At 38.4% G+C, this 20,259-nt stretch overlaps 1 protein-coding gene and 1 long non-coding RNA gene across 3 annotated transcripts in view; one reads left to right on the top strand and one right to left on the bottom strand.

The window, feature by feature from the left end:
• The window catches only part of CNTNAP4 (contactin associated protein family member 4), a 236,901-nt gene that overhangs the window by 75,859 nt on the left and 140,783 nt on the right, over positions 1–20,259 (bottom strand). For both annotated transcript variants that reach the window (XM_004753962.3, XM_004753963.3), the window contains exons 5-9: positions 17,215–17,418; positions 16,485–16,669; positions 15,509–15,652; positions 12,058–12,319; positions 4,833–4,982 (exon numbers count right to left, since the gene is read on the bottom strand). In XM_004753962.3, the coding sequence (XP_004754019.1) occupies positions 4,833–4,982; positions 12,058–12,319; positions 15,509–15,652; positions 16,485–16,669; positions 17,215–17,418 (945 nt within the window). The remainder of the gene's footprint in view (positions 1–4,832; positions 4,983–12,057; positions 12,320–15,508; positions 15,653–16,484; positions 16,670–17,214; positions 17,419–20,259) is intronic.
• Positions 3,350–9,073, top strand: LOC123390991. The gene is made up of 3 exons (XR_006605613.1): positions 3,350–3,796; positions 7,840–7,937; positions 8,876–9,073. It is a non-coding gene; the product is annotated as an uncharacterized LOC123390991 (long non-coding RNA).

Below are 20,259 nucleotides of genomic sequence, written 5' to 3'. Positions count from 1 at the left end.
CCAAGTGAAATAAATAATTTTATGGAGTATGAACACATATATTATACTTATGTATTTTTCATTAATCTTTCTCTGCTGTTATGGTTGTCAAGCACTATTACAGTTTGAAGAATAAGAAATGAATCAGCAACTTCCTAATTCCTACACAATCCACATTCTTTTTCTTCCACCTATACAATCCACACTCTTTCCTAATTATAACTATTGTGACTGACAATACTTCTCCTTAATGCTTGCTTTCCTAACAAAACACATTAACATGGTAAGTAAAGGCCAGGATTCATACTTAAAATGGTTATCAGGTACATTGGACTATCATATTTTAACCAAGGGAGACTTCGAAGTTTCAAATTTGATATATCAAGAAAAGGTGATGAGAGCTCTTGGAGTATCAATCTACTGTAGGTGGTATGACACACATTTTCAATGCTTAAAATTCTTCTGTAGTGTAGGATATGGTTATCATAACCTCGATATGTTTTCTGGATGACTTATTAACCAATTAAGAATGTTAAAGTAAAAACTGAGAGACAATAGTTCAGTAACATTTGGGGGCGACTACAATATGCCAGGAATATAAACAGCTCTGCTAATCTCCTTTCCTCCAGGTAGTGTTTCCTGACACATTTCAAACCATTTCAGAATAAAATAAATTGTGCAATATGCCTGTAGGGAATAAAACTAAGCAAACGCAATGACAAAGAAAGATTACGGAACTTTACAGAAGGCACATCGTCATACCATTAGACACTTCATATTCCTACCTACAATGTTTAATAAGCAAGAGATTTTAGGAATAAAGGAGGGTTCAAGCCAGGTTCGTCTCATTAGTCTACGATAACAGGCAACCACAAGTTAATAGATTGCAATGGCAGAGAGAAGTTCAGCACTGAAGCCGTTCGAGATGGAAGTTCTAAAACATGAAGATTTCTGGGGAATACTTAATGCTGAATTAATGGATGGATCCATTACTGGAGGCAGTCAGCATGTGAAGCACCTCTAAGGATGACAGATAAATTATCACTCGGTGTCACCGCACCAGAAGTAAGATGTCGGCTTGACTTCATGGATGGAGAATGTTTGCTTTGCCCAAGTGGAGGTGTGAGAATTCTGCACAAGGTCTAGTGCCTCCGGTCTGCGCTGTCCAGGGTGTTATCAAGAGCACAAAGATCACACGGGGCAATACTGCAGGAATTAGGCGTTTACCTGCCCACAATCTGGAGAACACATTCTTAAAATTTAGAATTTATAAATGACACAAGCTGAGCACCATGCACCACAATGTAGTCCAAGGTTCTGAAAAACCCTCAGTTGGAGGGAGAAGAAGCAGAAAACGATGGAGGCGGAAAATAATGGAGGATGACATGGTGTACGTGGACTGCTGTGATTTCTGAACAGCCTCCTCTGCCAACATGACTATCACTATGAAGACCGGCCAAGAACACAGGTACAATGCAGGTTGGTGGAAGAGACTGAAGCCAGGTTATGGGCTGATAAGATCACTGGAAAGCAGCAGCTGAATTGAGAGAGTTGTGGAAAACAAGTGAAGGGAAGTATCTCAGAACACTAGATATTTATTTACTTGAAGATAAACCAGCTGAAGAACTAAAAACTTAAGAAGAACCGTCCACCTAGATAATATGGATCCTAGTACTAGAGGAGGCTCTCATGCACACAGAGCAGAAGGTCTTCTAGGGCCAACAACTGTGACAGTTTTCCTTGCGACTCACAGCATCCAGCGATAAAACTGGAAAGAGTTGGTCATCCCACTCTCCTCCAGTCTACTCCCCGAATCCAAAATTGCCAGCCCAAGGCCCTAAGTGGGCTTCCAGAAGGATGGGCCTCTTCTACCAGTCTCTGGACCACAAGTCCAGGGAAGGCAAGAAAGGAGTAGGGCAGGAGAAGGCCTCCTGCTCTTTTGCCTCTTGTTCCCACCCTGGAAATGTTAGGTTGCCCTAGAATGTGCAGGGCGTGTGCTCTTTGATCAGCAGAATCTCATGTCCAAAATGTTCAACTGAAGAACACCAATTGACATGACTGATTAAACAAAGATACCTAAGTAAACCTGGGATGGTGTTTTCTTTTTTTTAAGTCCTTATGGAAGCTTCCACAGTATATTGGTTAGGAACTCAGAGACACCTTAATAGATGCCAAATTATAAAGAACACGAGAGGGAGAAAAAACCCAAATTCAAGACAGTGTTTACTTGAGGAGATGGAGATAGGACCCTGGAGGGGCAAATGAATGTTGATAATACTCTATTTCTAGGCGGGGAAATGCATGGTATTCTAATTAGTACCCTTTAAAAGGCACATAATGTAAGAGGTGAACTACCAAGGACACTGGGTACAGGGAATATGGGAACTCTCGATCTTTGCAACTTTTTCATAAATGTAAAACTATTCAAAGATTAAAAGTGTATTTAGATAAAATAGTGTATACCATCTGTACCATAATAGAAACAAGTAAAACTACAGCGTGCACATATGATACATTTCACCATAAAATATAGCAGAATGAATAATAGCAATAAACACTTTCTGCAAAAAATGGGTAGGCATCGTTAAATATGAACACGAGGGATGCGAAATACTTTAAGAACGAGGATTCTATTTTCTGGATTTATACTTTTATCCAGTCTATTCATTTTATCTAGTCTTTTTTTCACATTTAACAATACGCCTGTTTTTAGAACCTTTTAGTGCTTCTAAATCTCTTCCTTTGAAGTGAAAGCTCTGAATTTGCTCCCCGTATCTTACCATTTATTAGAGGAATGCGCTCCTATGGATTGCCATAAAATCAACCATCTATTCCACGAGGTTTAATAAACGACTCGGTTCGGAAATGAACAAACCTGGGGACAGGAGGCGACTCCAATTCGGAACGTCTTGCCGCTGTGCCGCCATTCACAGCAACCGATTGGCAGGGGTTTCCTTTGTTTGTTTGTTTGTTTTTAAGAAACTCTTCATTTCCCCTCGACCTCATTTCCACTTCGCTTGCCTGTGTGGAAGAGCAGCTCGAGACCCCTCAGGTGTTCCCACGCGTTCAGTGGCCGGAGCCGCGGGGCCGCGGCCCAGAGCTCAGGAGCCGGCGGGGCGCTCCGGCCTTCAGCAGGAAACAGGAACGGAGGGCGCCTGCCGCGGTCAGAGCCGCCTGCGACTTCGGGCCGAGGCTGAGCCGCGGCGGGCTCAGGAGCTGGAGCAGTCCAGCGCCCCCCCCCTCCCCGGTCACTGCCTCTTCAGGCGCCCCCTGCGCTGCCCAGTCAACCCCGTGGCCCCTCTGGCGGAGAAGGAACCACGCACGCCTCGCCCGGGTGGTCACGGGAAATGGGGCCACGCATGCGCACAACACCCCCGGCCAGCATCCGCCACCTCGGACCCACGGAGAGAGCTCCTGTGTTCTTGCACGGGGTAGAGCCGTCCACAGAGCATGGAGAGCTGTGTGCTCCACAGAACGGTGGCGGGCAGGTGAACGCCTCTGTGAGAGGCTGGTGGTCAGCCCGGGGGTCGGTCACCGCCAGCAGTCTAGCTCCCAGAAGGCTGCCTCCCTTTGGTTAGTGGATGTTCCAGGGGTGAAGCGGCCGGGAGTAGGAGCGCCCCAGTGGCAGCAGCGGACTTCAGCCCAGCGCGCTGGCCAGGATTCCTGGATGAGAGGACACTGACATCAGCCACGTGTTCAACGGCAGGAGTGGCAGGAGCTGCCCGCAGAAGCTTCTTCCAGTTCCTCCGCAGAGTCATGAGGTGGCCTCCATCACCCCTCCTCCTGCAGATGGACCGTTGTTCCATTTGAAGTCAAGGTTGGTGCCACCTAAGTGGGTTCCTGCTGTGAGGACTTTGAGGACATCCTCCTCCCTCATTTGTAGGACATCGAGGGCTCCAGACATCAGTTATGACATGGACCCCTCCCTGGGTAGCCCAGAAAGTGTTTGTTTGTTCTTAGTATCTGGATGACTGATGCACGGTCTGTGTGCTTACTCTCAATTCTTAGAAGAAATCTGTAGTGTACTGATGAATAATAAAGATTGGGCTACTGCCACCAAATTCAAAAGTGATTCTACACAGAGGTGACTATTAAAATTCAAAATAACAGCAATAAGAAACCTACCAAATCATGATTAGAAATAAGTCTTACTACTATCAGTTTTACAGCTTTGCCTTTCTAATGGCAAATCACATTTTATTTTAATTTTCCAGTGGTAAAGATTGATTTCCATTTCCAAGGTTTTCTTTTCCACGCTTTTAGTTCAATCAAACATCCAGGGCAGATAAATGCTTCATTTGTTTTTGTTCTGTTGGAGAGATGGCCTGGTGTTGAAGGTTGATGCCCTAATTTCATCAAATGTATCAGTGCATTATTACTGAGCAATGAACAGAGGTTTCTATGGCTAATTAGGTTAGATTATTTGCCATTGGCATAATATTGCCTTTCTGCATTGGGCAGTAGGAAAGCAATAAGGATGCTCCAGAGGAGCTAAGAGCCATGTGCAGGAAAATACTGCAATAAAACCAGCCCATAAAATCTGAGAAAGCCATGTAAGAACCATTTAACACTAGGAAAATATAACAAAGTTTGAAAGTAAGAATGGAAGAGGGTTGTCTATTTGCAATCATTCTCATTGTCAAGATTGTAAACATAAGTAGATCCGCCTCTAAGAAATGCATCATAGGTCATAGTTGGTCATCTTGATTCACTCGAAATTTCCACATTCAAAGAAAGTGAGAAATTATTCCATACTATTGAATTGGTTAAAACACAATGATATCTCCAAGACAAAGGGAGGAGTAATTGCAAATATGGGTCAATTGCCCGTATGGCCTGACTGCTTCTCTTACCTCCGAAATAGTAGGTACCACCTGAATACAACTGCTCGGGCCCCAGGGAAGAAGCGGCAGAGGCCACTTGGCCATCTACGGCCACACTCAAGTGATTCCGTTTGGCAGATAAGGAGATGGAATGCCACTGCCCGTCATTTAATCCAACACCTGGGGAAGACAAAACCAGTTAAAAGAGATCTCTCTCAACAGTGAACAGTATAAGCAGTTAGAAACAAAATACACATCGCCCACAGCACTCAGTATATTAATAAAAGGATACAGAAAGACAGGAAAAGGAGGCAAGTGGGTACCCTCTTGTGGAAAATGGTGCGTTATTCCTTTCTTAGGGCCTCAATAAAAAGCACAAAATCCCCAACTTTGGGCAAAGTCCTAAGTGGTTAAAAATCTTTTAATTATTTGGCATGCACAGTTTTTAGCTTCCGTCATGTAATTTATCTTTTCCAGGGAGGGCTATAGGAAAAGCATATTTTCCAGAATTCTAGGTTAGACCCAATAAAATGATGTATCTGCTTCTTTACATTTTTATGTAGTCATCTCTTATAATATTATATATTTAGCAAGTCAATCATTACAAAAAATTACTGTAATGAATATTGAAGAATTTCCCATGTAATATGAACTTAAAAATTAAAGCAATGTGTGAAACCACAATTACATAGTCGATCCTCATGGTGTGTAGATTCCATATTTGCAAATTCACATACTCTCCATAATTTATTTTTAACCCCAAAATCAATACTCAGGGAATCTTTGCAATCATTCACAGAAACGCACAGAGCACTGAATAAATTGAGTTGACCGACACGTGTTTCCAGCGGAGGTTAAACAAGCAAATGCTTGTTACCGCTCGCATAGGTAAAGACATTTCCCACATTTTTGGGCTTTTGGTTAGTGATTTTGCCATTTAAAAGACCCCAGGTGTAGTGATGAAGTACTGTCTGGTGTTTCTAAATGCAAGAAGGCTATAATGGTGCCTCGCAGAGAAAATACACATGTTATATGAACTTCATCCAGGCACTGGTTATAGTGCTGCTGGTCACGAGTTCAATGTTAATGGATCAACAATACATATCAAATAAGGTATCTTGACACGATCGCATAGAGAGCAAGGTTATATATTGACTGTTTAACAAAAATGTTGTGATCAGAAGGTCACAGGAACCTAACCTATAACTCCCCTAGGAGTGGTAACCATTCAATACCATTCAATATTTGCTAATTCAGTGTTCACGATGACTTTACACAACATAACTAATGCAAATAGTGAGAATCAACTATATATATACAAATCTAATGATGGTCCTACTTTTTGTATAAATACAGGGAAGAGCTGAAAGGAAATATCCCTATACAGAAACAGTAATTTTTGCATAACGGAAAATTGTGGTTTTTATTCACTTTTATATTTTCCCTGGATTTTTCAAGATTCTATAACCAAAAATTGCATTAATCAAAAATGAAAGTATTCTCTTCACCTCTAAAAAACAATCTCCCATTCCTCCCATGGCAGCTCTAGTTCGATGAACCCATGAGATGATTTAGCCCTTTCCTTCTTAAAGGGAATTAAGTCTACAAAAGGCTCTGTGTTTGAGTATTAGCAGACAGGTGGAAGCTAAGCATCTCTATTGTGGATTTACCAGTAAGGTTTATATCCATTGAATACCCAATGCTCTATGATTTTGTGTATCAAATTAGTAAACTAAAATAGAAGTACTCTATTAAACCCAAAGGTCATGGCCTCTTTTCTGATATTATGTACAATGTACAATTTCTTTACTTCCCCAGCCATTTTGGACCACAGGCTTTCAGACAGAAAATGCGTAGAAGCTCTCTTATGCGATTAAGCTCTTTGCTCTGGATGTATTTAGTATAACGCAAATTCCATCCTGGGCACTGAAGCTCATTTTTATACTACATCCAGGAAGCAAAAAAGATTTTCAAAGACCCAACTGGCTTGGTGTGTGAAAGATAATGAGAAAGACCTGAAAAATGAAAAATGTAGGTTAGATACTTTTAGACACATTTTCTAAGAGGGGGCTCTGGAAATAGACGACAGAAGAGTTACGTAATCCCTGACGGTATGAGATCGGACTAAAATAGATCAAATGCCCCAGATTTGTCATCTAGAGCTTCCTTTAAGAGGATACATTTAGAGTGAAAGTCCTTGTACCGAGCTTTGCGTCACATGCAAAGACACCTCCCACCTTCCCTCCGCCACCATGCACTGCCACGGCCTCCTATTGGCTCTCTTGAAGACTGGACACGCCTGTAAACATCACTTTGCTTCCGTTATCTTATCTTAGGCTTTTTACCGGTCCAGGACCATGCTTCTCAAACTGTGTGTGTTGATGAACTTTCTTTCCTGGCCTAGAGCAGACTGATACTTGCATAAAATTGAGGGCAAATTAGCTAATAAAAATTAAATAAAGAAGACCAAAAATACAAGCTCAGCGTCCATGTGTTTGGATGGCACGGCAAGATCTTATTGCTCTGACAGGTACTTAGAACTTAATGCCGAGTTTTATGCTCCTCTTGGAAACAAATATTTCACTGAATGGGTGTTAGTGCAGGGACCAAACTTTGAGGAGCTGTGCCCCAGGTATCTGCTGGGTGATGCAGACTGCGGGGTTAAAGTCAAAACTTGGGAATTTCTTCTGTCAATACAGAAAGCAGTTTAGATTAAGAGCAAAAGACTGCTAGGACAGTGGCTCTGGCTCTGTCATCTGACCCAGTGAAGTCACCCACCTCACCAGCTAGCACGTAGTCAAGTTGTGCACTGTTTGTAGGGGAGCCACTGGAAAGCTCTTCCCAAGCCTCGTTTACAACAGACACCACTGACTTCTGAGAGGGAGGCTTGTTCCCCATCAGTGGGATTTACTATGTAAATGAAACAATGAAAAGTCCCACGAGTTTCTTTCTCTTTACATGACATAACAAAAGGGTCATTTTAAAATTAGGTTCTATTTTTTTTTTTTTTAAGTTTACAACTACTTCCCGCTTTTAGGTCTGATTAGAGGGAGCCCCTTAAAAGACCACATCACTGTGAAAGATGGGAAGCAGAAGAATCACAGAATTTGTACTTTTTCTTGTTCGTGATGTTAGGTAAGTAAATGCTAATTCGAGGACTGCTCCTACCCCTCCTAAGTTTTGAATCTGGGGGAGGGGCCTGTTGTGGGTATAATTAAAAAAATAACAGTTTTTATGGATTTCATAAAAAGTACTGTGTGCTTTACATGCCTTGTACATTTCATCTTCAACACTGCTAGTATCATGCTCATTTTCAATATGGGGAAAACGAGGCTCAAGTAAGAACAAATTATCCACGGTACTGTCCAGCTGGTAAGCTGATTCCCAAAACCCATACTCTTCTCTGCCTGCAGGACAAGCAGTCCCTTTATTTTTTTGCTCTTATAAATAATTAAATTTGAAAAAGTGAAAAGCAGCCCCCAAACAGTGAGGAAGTGGCCTGGCATTCTGAACAAAGCTTTGGTGGTATGGGACTTTGGTGGCCACACCGGGCTAGGCCTTGCTGTTCTCCCACTGAGCACAATCTCATAGAAACCAACATTAATCGAGGCAACTCTGTGATGACAATGCAGTTGGACCAAAGGAAAAAAAAAAAGAAAGAAAAGAAAGAAAGTCAAGATGACTTTATAATCTTGTGTAAGCCCAGACAATAACAGGCTACTGCGAAAACCACAAAAATACCAGACTTCATCTTCTGGATAATATGAATGACAACCGATTTTGTTTACTTTTTATACCAATTACCAATCACAGCTTTGGCCTTATTCCATCCTTCCATCCTAGAGAAGCTTTATAAAGACGCCTCATCACACAGTTGCTAAGCCTCACTTCCTAGCAGCATTTAATCCAGAGGAATTTTCCATTTCCTCGAAATCTCCCCGCAAGTAAGCTAACAAACCAAAATCTTCCAATAAATCATTCTTAACACCCTATATTAAGACACGCCCGTGGCTCCCCAGGGTGTGTGTTCTCCTTGCCGCGATAATCAATAAACCCAACTCATTTAATTACAGGTACATTCACTTTGGACTTTTGGTGGAAAGCACTGACAGCTCTAAATGGAATAATGAAAGAAGAGAAAAATAGAAGTGTTTGCAATTATATGTGGTAGGGGAGAACACGGCTGTTTACCAGAACTCTCTCCCTCTCTTTCCTTTTCCCTTCCTCTCTCGCTCTTCCTCCTTCTCTTTTTCTCCCCTAATTAGGTCCAAACACACAAACACACAAAATACAGAAGGACGAAAATGACTTACATCTGTTCCTTGTACACAATCTTCTGGTACCAACCCTAGATTGCTACAAAGAAACTGTGACAGCTTAGCCACCATCACTGTCTCAGAAGACTGCGATGGGCATCCATGAAATAAGATTTTATAAAGAAAAAAAGCCCGCTGGACAGGGTAGGTTCTTTGCAAAGGTGCCAAGGTGGTAATACGTAGGCTCTTGCTCAAGGAGCAACTTAAAGGTTTTTCTTGTTCTTTAATATCTTTAAGTGCTCTGAAACAGGGTCAGAAATTCCTATATCCGTTAACTATAGTCACTAACCAGAACTAAAGTTCCAGACAACCAGACGGCTCTTGTCAAGATGGAAATATGGAGATCACTGGTGCCAATCACTTCAGGAGAAAGAGGGAGTTTCCGGGAGTGACAGGTTTACAATCTGAAAGGTAGGGATATGCTAACAATGAAAGGCAAGAACGTGGGATAAAACAAGGCTTCTCCTGGGTTAGGCAAATCAAGAAGGCTGCTCTTCTGCCAGGGCCACAGGAATCGAAGGTCTAGTAAATGAAAAATGCCAGAAATATCTCTTACTCTGCAACCCTGCATCGCCAGGTCTTGCGCATAGAGCAAGAAGCTGGTTTAAAGGCCTGATTTTCACAGGCAAAAGCAGAAGCAGAAATGCTAAACCATAGCAGAAATCTCAAATCCTACAATAACGAGTTTGCTTTAAATAGGAAAATATAAGCACGCTGTTTGTTGGGTCCTTGATGCCGTCTGAATGATTTTTGTTTTGACATCTATAAAAGCGACAAATACTGGAAATATTTTGTGTCACGAAGAATTTTGTAATACTGCTAATATCTTTCATTATTCAGACTAGTATCTTTAATATTTCAAAAATTATACAGGCTGACACAGTATTTTCAAAGAATTCCAAGTGACAATTTGCCAAACTGTATATCACATTAAAAATTTATCCTGCTAATTCAAAGATCTGGACAATTCTGTTCTTTCCCAACACAATTTCATTTTTATTCCACTGCAAAAGATAGAAAAATTATGATCTTTTAAAACATGTAAGATTAGTGATTTGTATCTTCAGGAGCTATGAAAAATTGAGCCACCCTTACAGAATGCAAAGCTTTGACATAATATACAAATCCGTCAATAAGTATTTGATTCCCTTTAAGCAGTCATTATAATACATTCTGACAAAGGACTTAATTCTTGAACATTGTACATGTGAAAGCCTTCCCCCAGAAGAAAACCAATGAACCACCCACCCAGTACCATTTACACACTGTATTTTCAAGTGCAAAAGGTGCTTGCCTCACTGAAACTGGCCAAAATTAATATTTTTCAAGAAACTGGAAAAATGGGAGTGGGGGAGTTTGTAAGTCAAGGCCTACTTGTATAATCTGAAGTATAACGATTTCTCCTAACTTGGCATTCATCCGTAGTCAAGACTCCTTGTTATTAAGCTATGGAAACAGTCACACTGAGTCCTCTGATGCCATAATGGGTTATATTATATATGAATTTAAACATTAATTTAGAGATTTTTAAATCATTCAGAGAGTATTCTATACAGACCTATGCTTAGTAATTTAATAAATATTCCTGCCTGTAATGTGTTTAGAAATGGACTGACTTCATGGGGCTCACTATAGTAACACTGTACGGAAGCAGTTTCTTTAAGATTTTGAAAGAAGGCTGTGAATATAACCACTTCTTAGGATGTCAAATAAATCACAGTAAACTACACATTAATGACAAGCTTACATTTTTAGGCCCTCGTTTTAGGGAGCCTATTAATTATTCATATGGCACTGATTAATTTATTTCCTTTTGTCAAGCCTGCAAATCTACCACATTTTGAGCATTACATTAAAAAGTCACAACATAGTGGCTGTTAAAAATTATAATTAATATTGAACTTTCAGCTCTCACATTTAAACTGCAGTGATATGTTGAACAACAAAAAGATACATAAAGACTATGGATTTATGCATCCATTTGTATACTTGTTCTTCCTATATTTAGTTTCTGACTGTAATCTACCTGGTTTTTCCTCTTTCAATCATATTATTTTAATTTGGTCATAGTTGAATATAAAGGAGTACTACAATGGCATCTTTTTTTTTTTTTTTAAAGATCATTTATTAAACTGATGTAGCAATTTACCCCAATGTGACCTCTAGTTGCTTGGCTTGGGTGTTACTCCACATATATGAAAATGTGATGGAGATCCCTTGTCAAGAACTATATAATTTTAATGAAGAGACAAAAATATCCCTCACCCAAAGCACTGACCTAAATTAGACATTAATTTTCCAGATACTCATACAGTCTCCTTAATTATATTACTTCGAATCATTATGATACCGTATTGCCTAGAAGTGGAGAGAATCCTACTTGGTGCCCACAGGGAGAACTTCACATGAATCTTTCCATCCTCCCCAAATATATCCAACTCTGTACAGCATACATCAGCAAATGAAGTCACATCACACACAAATCTAGAAATAGAGATCCAGATCCACGAAAGACCTCTCGCTTTCTCTCACAGAGCAGATAAGGCTAATAGCTGTGTTAGAGCCTACGCTTCCATTGAAGATGCCCAGTAAACTTTTGGGTCCATTTCAAAGTCCTTCACATTTTCCCAAAACACTTTTCCTCAGAATATATTCACTTATCTGAAGTGGGCAAGAGAAGAGGGTCATGAAAGGACACTTCTATTCCCCCGTAACTATCGTTTGGTTAATAAACACTGCTAGTGTCGAAGCCATATTTAAAAGGAAATTGGAATCAAGGTCCTGTAAGGCAGAGCACTGATAATCTTATTAACTCAAGTATTCATTTATTAAACAAATACTAATTTTTTGGTTATGCATAAAATTTTATGGAAAAGGGACCGAGAGATAATGAAATCTTTCAAACCCATATGCTTTGCCTGCAGGAACACACTTATTACCTGCTGTGATGTCACTGGGTAATTTTCCTGGCTGGTAGAGATTCAGCCTAAGTTTTCCATCATTAAGAAAGAGGAGGAGACCCCCTGAAACCAGGTGAAGTTCGCTGAATAGCAGAAGTCCTGCCTTATTCCAGGTTCGAATTTGAAACATGGCCGAAAGCTCGTCCTCCCTGGAAAAGCCTGGCAGGGCTAAGTAACTCTTGGGGCTGAGAAAAGTCACAGGCACAGACTGTGATTGTGAACAGGAAAATGACACATTTCCCTGGGAAGAAAGCAAAAGAAAAAGCTTTAAGAATAGCTCACATCATTTTAGTAATAGAAATGGGAGTATTCACAGACTGTTTATCGATCTCAAATCATCCTTGGTTTAAAACAACAACAAATGGCTAACAACATGAAGATTCAAATCCTTGCCGTATAGCTGAAAGATTCTTCACATCCTGTGATAGTATGGTCAGGCAAATCTTTCCCTGGGTTCTTGGTGAAATCCGTTTTCCCCCAGCTCTCAGCTTCTATAAAGGCATCTAACTCAATGCCATTGAAGTCAATAAAATGTATTTAAGCCAATTTTTGTTTTTGGAACTTTCCTTGGCTTTCCATTGCCTGGGCTCCGGGTAAAATCCTTTTCTCCTTCATCCTTTGATGCCTTTGGTTCTAATCCACCCCATAATGTACCCAATATCAACGAGGTACATTATGTACCTCAAAAATACATTGTGTATTTTTTCATATTTTTCTCTTTTCCCATTGGATCGCTTATTTATATGTAATATATGTATATATAGTTTCAGTTTTATGTTCAGTTATATGTACATAAGCACACACTTAAGATATATGTTGACAATATACCTGCACATTAAGTATTATTTATTTTAAAAAAATAGGAGCTAAATGTTTAGAACTAAAAATTACTTTATGGAAATCCTTTTGAGCTATCTGGCATACATCTAATTCCTTCTTTTTGTTGACTGCATAATATTCTATTATGTGAATATTCCAACTTTTACTCAGTCGTTTTACTGTTAATATGCTTATCCTTTGTTTGCAGGTTTTGCCTCTCCCATAATGCTATAATAAATAACTCCCCATGCTCTTATGTGTATTTTCAGTTCTACAGAAGAGGGTTCTAAATACAGAACTACATATACCTATATGTTTTAATAAATATTTCCAGCTTCTTTTCCAAAAAGAAGTTAAAGTACTCCACATTTCCACTGGTAATATACAAGGATATCCTTGTCCCCACATCCTTGGCAGGAATAGGTGTTACAGATCTTTTAAATCTGCACAAGTTCAATGACAAAATGGCAACATGATAGATCATTTTTATTTATCTTGCATTTACCTCACCAACAGTGAATCTGAGCATTTTTCATGAGTTTGTAGCTCTTTTGGACCAGCTTTCCTCAGAATGGTCTGTTTATATCCTTAGCACATTTTTCCTTTTATGTTTTACACTGGACACTCAATGCGTAATGCATTCCTTACATTCCTTTATTTTTTTAAAGATTTTTTAAAAGATTTTATTTTTAAGTAATCTCTACACTTAACTCAAAACCCAAAGATCAAGATGAGCCAGCAAGACATCCCAACATTTCTTTATTTTTAAAACATTTTTGGCCTTTTCTTATCATTATGCCTGTATCAGCAGATTAACATATGTTATTTCTCATCTAATGGTTTTATGATAGATCTTCAAGATACCTTAGAATTGCATAAATTTTCATTAAAATACTACATATATATAAATTATTCTGCTCGTACAGTAAAATAGATATTTAAGGATTTAAAAAACTTTAAGGTCTGAATTATTTAGAAATAATTAAGCACGTTCCTTAACAGGCTTCAGAAATGACAATACACGTATTTATTTTCCCTAAAAGTAATCTTTAACATGTTTTCCAAATACCGATTTGAAAAGTCAGTGAAATCAACTTTACCTAGAAGGATACACATTGGAATTAAACCATTGGTATTGGTTAAACAAAAATATTTGGCTATACTATGATTCTGTTAAAAGTGAATTAGCTTTCCTTGTGGACAAATACATTGTCCCAGTAAAGGAAATAACAAAAGTGGGAGAGTAAACTACACTGACCCATAATGTAAAGGCAATTAGAAACTAACAAACCTCGTAAAACTGGAAACATTTTACCAGCTGCAGTGTGGTCTGATGCTTCATTTGGACAGCTACCCTCTACCCTGCAAGCAGCAAATCCTCTTGCCTGTGAAAAGTGGGTGTTAGCTGCACGAGCAGTTTCTGGAAACTCCTTTGCCAATGAAACATACACATCTATCTACAGTATTTTTATTTTCCTTTTAAATCATCTTCTCTTTTATTAAAAAATAACTAAAAATCTTTCTGGATGGTATACTCCCATAAATACTACCAATTCACACACAGAGAATCAGGAATAAAATCTTTGGTAAACAGTAAATATTCCCACGATACGCTCTGGTATTGGCTGACACAGCACGTGTGGGCTTACATGGATACATCCTCAATTTTGAACAATTAAAGAAATGTATTTAAATGGATCTGTGTGTGGGCTTTTCTATCATGGTTAAACTGGAAACCGTGTTTCCCAGAGCCCCCTTCCGTGCCTGGTTCTGGTGAAGAGTTAGCCCAAAATGAAGCGTCTGTGGTATTTGAGTCAAAAGTGAGATGCCAGCCATTTCCTTCCAAAGGATTTTTTTTCCTATGACAAAACACAGTGAAAGATGATCACAGAGAAGCTGGCCTGTTCCAGTTTGTCCTGGCTCTCCTTCTCTCTGCTCTGTCTCTTCTTCCTGACAGCTGCCCTCCACATTCCAGTTCCTCTGACAATTGTTAAGATCCAGGTCCTAAAATAGATCCCTTGTTCATAAAACTCATAGTGGTGCTGCTTCCCTGACCGAACCCTGACCAGTAAAGTCATATTTAAAATCTGCTGCATTTCCACAGAATTAGAATATAATGCACCCTGACCAACACTGCTATTGGAACAGACTGGCAGATGCAGTGTTGTAACAGCCTATTCGTTTCTTTTATTTGTTATGAATGACCATGGCAGAATACAGGTTTTCAAATGCCTCTCTAATATACATGGATGTTAACTAATTCCAGGAACTTGGTATGCTTATTTAGGGAGTTTGTCAGGGAATATCTTATTAAGGAAGTTACACAGCAAAGAAATTAGTCCCCTGGAGTAATAACATCACTAAATTAAATTACCAACCGTAAAAAGAAAAAATGCTTTACTTCATATAAAAATAAAAATAATCCTGGCCTGTGCATTATAATTTCTTTAGATGGGATTAATCCTTTCTATGCATATTGCCAGGCAGAGAAAATTTTTAGAAGAATAATCTCTAAAACATAGTGTCAAGTGGGAATCCAAATATGGAGCAGTTTTATTGTGTGGAAAAGTAACAGAGTTTCACTCATTCATTTACATGAGGATTCTCTTACCGTAGCGATGATCTCCGGTTTTTGTTGCTTGGCCAAATCAATGATATCTACTCCATTATAAAAGAGGTTTTCTAGACACCCATGAAAATTCTTATGGGGGAATGATACTGATTTTCCAGGTGCTGGAATCCCTCCAAAGCTGATCTTAGAAAGAAAAATGGCATCAATAATATTGTTTAGTGATTTTCTGATAATCTTCTTAAATAATTATGATTAGCAGCTATAGCTTTAATCACCACAGATTAATCAATTTTTCATCACTACACTGCCATGTTGCTAATTTCATATGAATACTTTTTTAAATTAAAATGCAGATTTGAAAACAAATTTACATGCATTCCATTTTCATTTACACGAGAGCTTGATTATTCTTACAAGTTACTAATCATATCTGGATTTGATGTTTATTGGTTGATGAATCAAAAGGCGGCTTTATATCCATGGTAAAGCTCTGTTTAATAACATAACTGGTTATAATGGCATTTTGTTTTATCTACATTTCCGGCACATATTGGTTATTTGTACATTTTAATCAATTGATAATCTATTCACTACTCCAACATCTCCATAAATCTACACTGTTCAAGGATGCCCTATAGCACACACACACACACACACACACAAACAAAACAAACAAACAAACAAAAAATACATGCAACACATTCTATATTCACTTATACGATCTCCTGAGATTTCCTACATGTGATAATCTGTGACTACGCATTTCAGATAAAAAAAAAAAAAAAAAACTCTCTCTCTGTAAGAGTAGATTAACATATCGTCAGGAAGATGAAGGTCAGGAGTATCTGCCCGAGTCTGCTCTTGTGAGTCAGGTCACCTTGGGAAACACTTCTCCAGGACTTGGATTTACTCTGAAAGAGGGGAGCGGTGCTCCCTACGGTGTATTTTCTTTTGCATGACTCCCCAACATATACGTTGTAAAAATCTGTATTTATTGAAACATTAACTATCACACCTCATAATCAAGGTCCAGGTAACTGAACTCTCCCTGGGCGTGGAAACGGTGCCTGTGCTCATCTACTGTAAAGTTGACTTGCTTGCCCACGCGCTGGAGGAGCACGGAGTGCCAGTGCTGATCGTCCAGCAGGCTGCCCAGGGTGAGATTGATGAGTGTGTGCGCCGAGGGCAGTCTGGCTTCCCCTGAGAAGAGAAAACAGTAACAGCACTCTTATTCCCAGTCTAAAAAAAAAAGTTCCCCCTTGTGGACCAGCATCTCTCGTAACAATCACCATCTCCTTCCTCGCATTCCGCCAAAGACACTAATACAGATCCACCTGAAGTTTGAATATAATATCCTTCCAACCTTGTAATTTCTTCCATTGTTAATTCTTTTTATTAGTATTTCCCATCACATGCTCATTTGCAATGTAAATTTTATCTTTGCTACAACCTCATTATTTTTACTACCTCAGTATTTTTCAGTGACCCATCCCTTTCTTTGTGATGTTTGAAAAGAGCTATGTAGTTCTCTTGGTACTTTGTAAAAAATATCAAATGAGGGTCTTGTACAATTTGCAAAATATGAGCCATTTGTACATGAAAGTGCAATATTGGTGTACATATGAGCCCTCTAATATGGAAATAAGGCACCTTTAACTGTTAAAAGAGAAGCTATAAAAATATAAAGTTACTAAAGTGATATCCAAATAGCCAGATTTTTCAAGTACTTCACCAAATAACTTTACCTGAATTAATAAGTAAAAAGAGCCTTCCTCTTCTCAATTCCAGTGTGATGTGATCTCCGTTTTGTCCTTCCCGGTGGAGCAGAATTCCATCACTCTGCATAGTTTTAAATTTCAAAGAAATAATATCCTTTACTGGGCTCAGGGAGTTTTGGTCAAATCTGTAGAGAAGGGAACTTTTTCCATCAAGATCAACCACCTCTGATCCTAGGGACAAAGACATTAATAGTCATTCTAAAGGACATATATGCTTTTTATTAAAGCATCTTAAATGTGTGTGTGTATATATATATATATATGTATATATATATGTATATATATATGATATACATATAAACAGATATATATATATATATATATATAAAGCATTGTGCATTGTGCACACACACATGCATAGTTCAGTTCAAGCCAATCATAAGAGAAAATAAAAGTTCCAATGTCTAATTCCCTCTTGATGCCTGGGATTGATTCCATTCTAGCTTTTACTAACCTATTTACAAAATCATGATCTAGAAATATATCTTAAACTGTATTCTTAATTTTCTCTATTATTGAAAGTTATTTCTTTTCATTCAATAAAAAAAAAGAAAATCAGGGAAAAGGTTATGATCAATATCCCCAAGACCACTTTGCTTATTTCACAATCAGTATTTTAATGATGTTCCTGAAGTGTAGATGTTAAATGGTTTATAGCTCCTGAAAAAATGTTTTTGACATCTCAAAATTCTCCCAAACATGCTGTAGGTAAGGGATCTGCATAAAATACCCACATATACATCAGACTCATCAAATGCTACCTCAAGTATATATTAAGCTGACCTTTGTGTTTTGTTTTATCTTATTATTTTTGTGGCTAAGTAATAGTACTTAAGAACAATGCTATACTCTGTCTTCTAGAGGACATCGTTGCAAAGACATTCACTTAATGATATTATAAGGGCTGTTCTGCTGCATTTGTGTCAAAAGTGTGACATTGACATGTTTTTTCAGCTTTCTGATGGTGTCTTATCTACTCATTGTCAAGATCACTTTTATTCAGTTCATCTGAAAAAAGATGTCATGTTAAACCAGTAACGTAATAGCACATCTGTCAAAATCAGTTGCATCCTGAACAACAGACACAAAATAGAACTGATAATACTCAGAAAGCCCAGCAGTGTTTTCTACATTTTGCAAGTTGAAGTTGTTTTTTTTTTTTTTTTTAAAGACAATTACCCTTGAGAGTACATTTATGTAATAAATGAAGAGGTTAGGGAAACCCAATGAAGCTGTTTTTCAACTGGTTAGCTGACTCTTCCCAGTCAATGAAATGACAGTAAAGTTTACTCATCTTGTTTCATTTGACAAAATTATTACAGCTACTTGTATGCCCAAATATACATTTCATTAAGATTATCCATCATATTTAATGTGAACCATTTATACTCACCACCCCCAGAAATTTTTTTCAACTATTTTATGCAGCTATCTTTTGAAAATTCAGAGGTTTGATTTTTCCACATCTTGTTAATGTGCTTATAAAGAATTCATTCACCAAATGCACATGAATAAACATTGCATTTTGTAGAAAGAATAATGTTAACTGAACAATTATTCCTTGTTATATAGCTGAATGAATGTGCACGGTAAAAACATAACTCTGTGTCAAATACAAATAATGTGTTCTATGATTATTAGATTACAATAAATTAAGAAAAATTCCAATAAGACAGACTTTAAACGTTGACATATTCAGAGCCATGCAGTTATCTCTGAGTTAATGTATCGCTTAAAGGCAACCATCATCATAATGATTTTATTTTAGATAAAGTCTATTTTTGGAATTAGCTACCAAGAGAATTTTTTTTTCCAGTAAAGGTTCAACCTGTGTGACTTCAGCATACTATTTCTTTTTTCTCTTTTTCACTATTATTAGCATATTACAATGGTCATATATATTCACCCTTCTTGGCACCTAAAGCTTTCGTGGCTTCGATATTTCTATCAGCAAAAACAGGATAGTGGACAACATATCAGGCGATTGATGCTTGAAGCATCTCTTAAACTGAAGCCACGTGCCAATTTCCTTCACTCTTACCTATTATCTTCTTAGTCCGCAGATAATACCTCAGTAACGTGAGACATTCGTTCAACAAGTATGTATTTAGTGCATCATTTGCGAGGCCCTGGGACAGATACTGGGATGAAGGCATGGCTCCTGCCTTCATGGAGCTGACATTCCATGAAGATGGACGCGGCTTGGTGAGTGAGCAGCCCTGACAGGTAGATCAAGCCCAACCGAAGGCTGGGTCTCTTTTACTTAAGGTAGCTGGGGAAACTCAGCTCTCTGATCTAGAAACCTCACCACTAACCTGCCTACTCCCCATGGTCTTCAAGTCTTACTCATGTCCCCCATAAACTTTTAGAATTACTCTTAGGACATTTAGTTCCCAAAACCCAGGCATTCTCCCAACACTTTCTCTCCTCCACTGTCATGAATGGAGGCTCTGAGGGCTGCTGAGAAATATGGAGGCAGTTAGTAATCCGCCTCTCAGAAGAAGAAAAAGACTGAGCAGGGCTTGCCTTGAAAATGGTGCTGAAAAGTAGTTTAAGTAGGAGAAGAATAAACAGACCGCACATGTGGGTGGACAACAGCTTCAGGGAAAAAAGCTAAATATAATTCAGAATGTGAGTACAATGTCAGCACAGGAAAATGTCAACATATATATGTGAAACATAAATACAAGAATTTTCACAAAAGAAAAAAATTCAGGATTCCTAATAGTATTACTTCAGATAAAAACTTCACTTATAAAAAAAAAAACCTCACTTATAATGAGTCTAAGTCACTGTTATAAAAAGCTATCTACACAGCATATCTGACATACAAAAAGCATATAATTTTAAACAAAAATCACAAAACACTGTGTTGTGGCACATACAGTTAATGATATAAAAATCTGGAATTATATGACAAAAGTCTTGAGAGAGAGAGGTTTGTACCTCCTCTTGAAAATGGTCTTACCCACTCTTAAGAAAAATTGGGAATACTAGATATAATACAAAGGA

Source organism: Mustela putorius, unplaced genomic scaffold, assembly GCF_011764305.1.
Source record: "Mustela putorius furo isolate JIRA1106 unplaced genomic scaffold, ASM1176430v1.1 tig00000174_pilon_pilon_pilon, whole genome shotgun sequence".
Lineage (NCBI taxonomy): Eukaryota > Metazoa > Chordata > Mammalia > Carnivora > Mustelidae > Mustela > Mustela putorius.
This window is presented reverse-complemented; position numbering and strand designations above follow the sequence as displayed.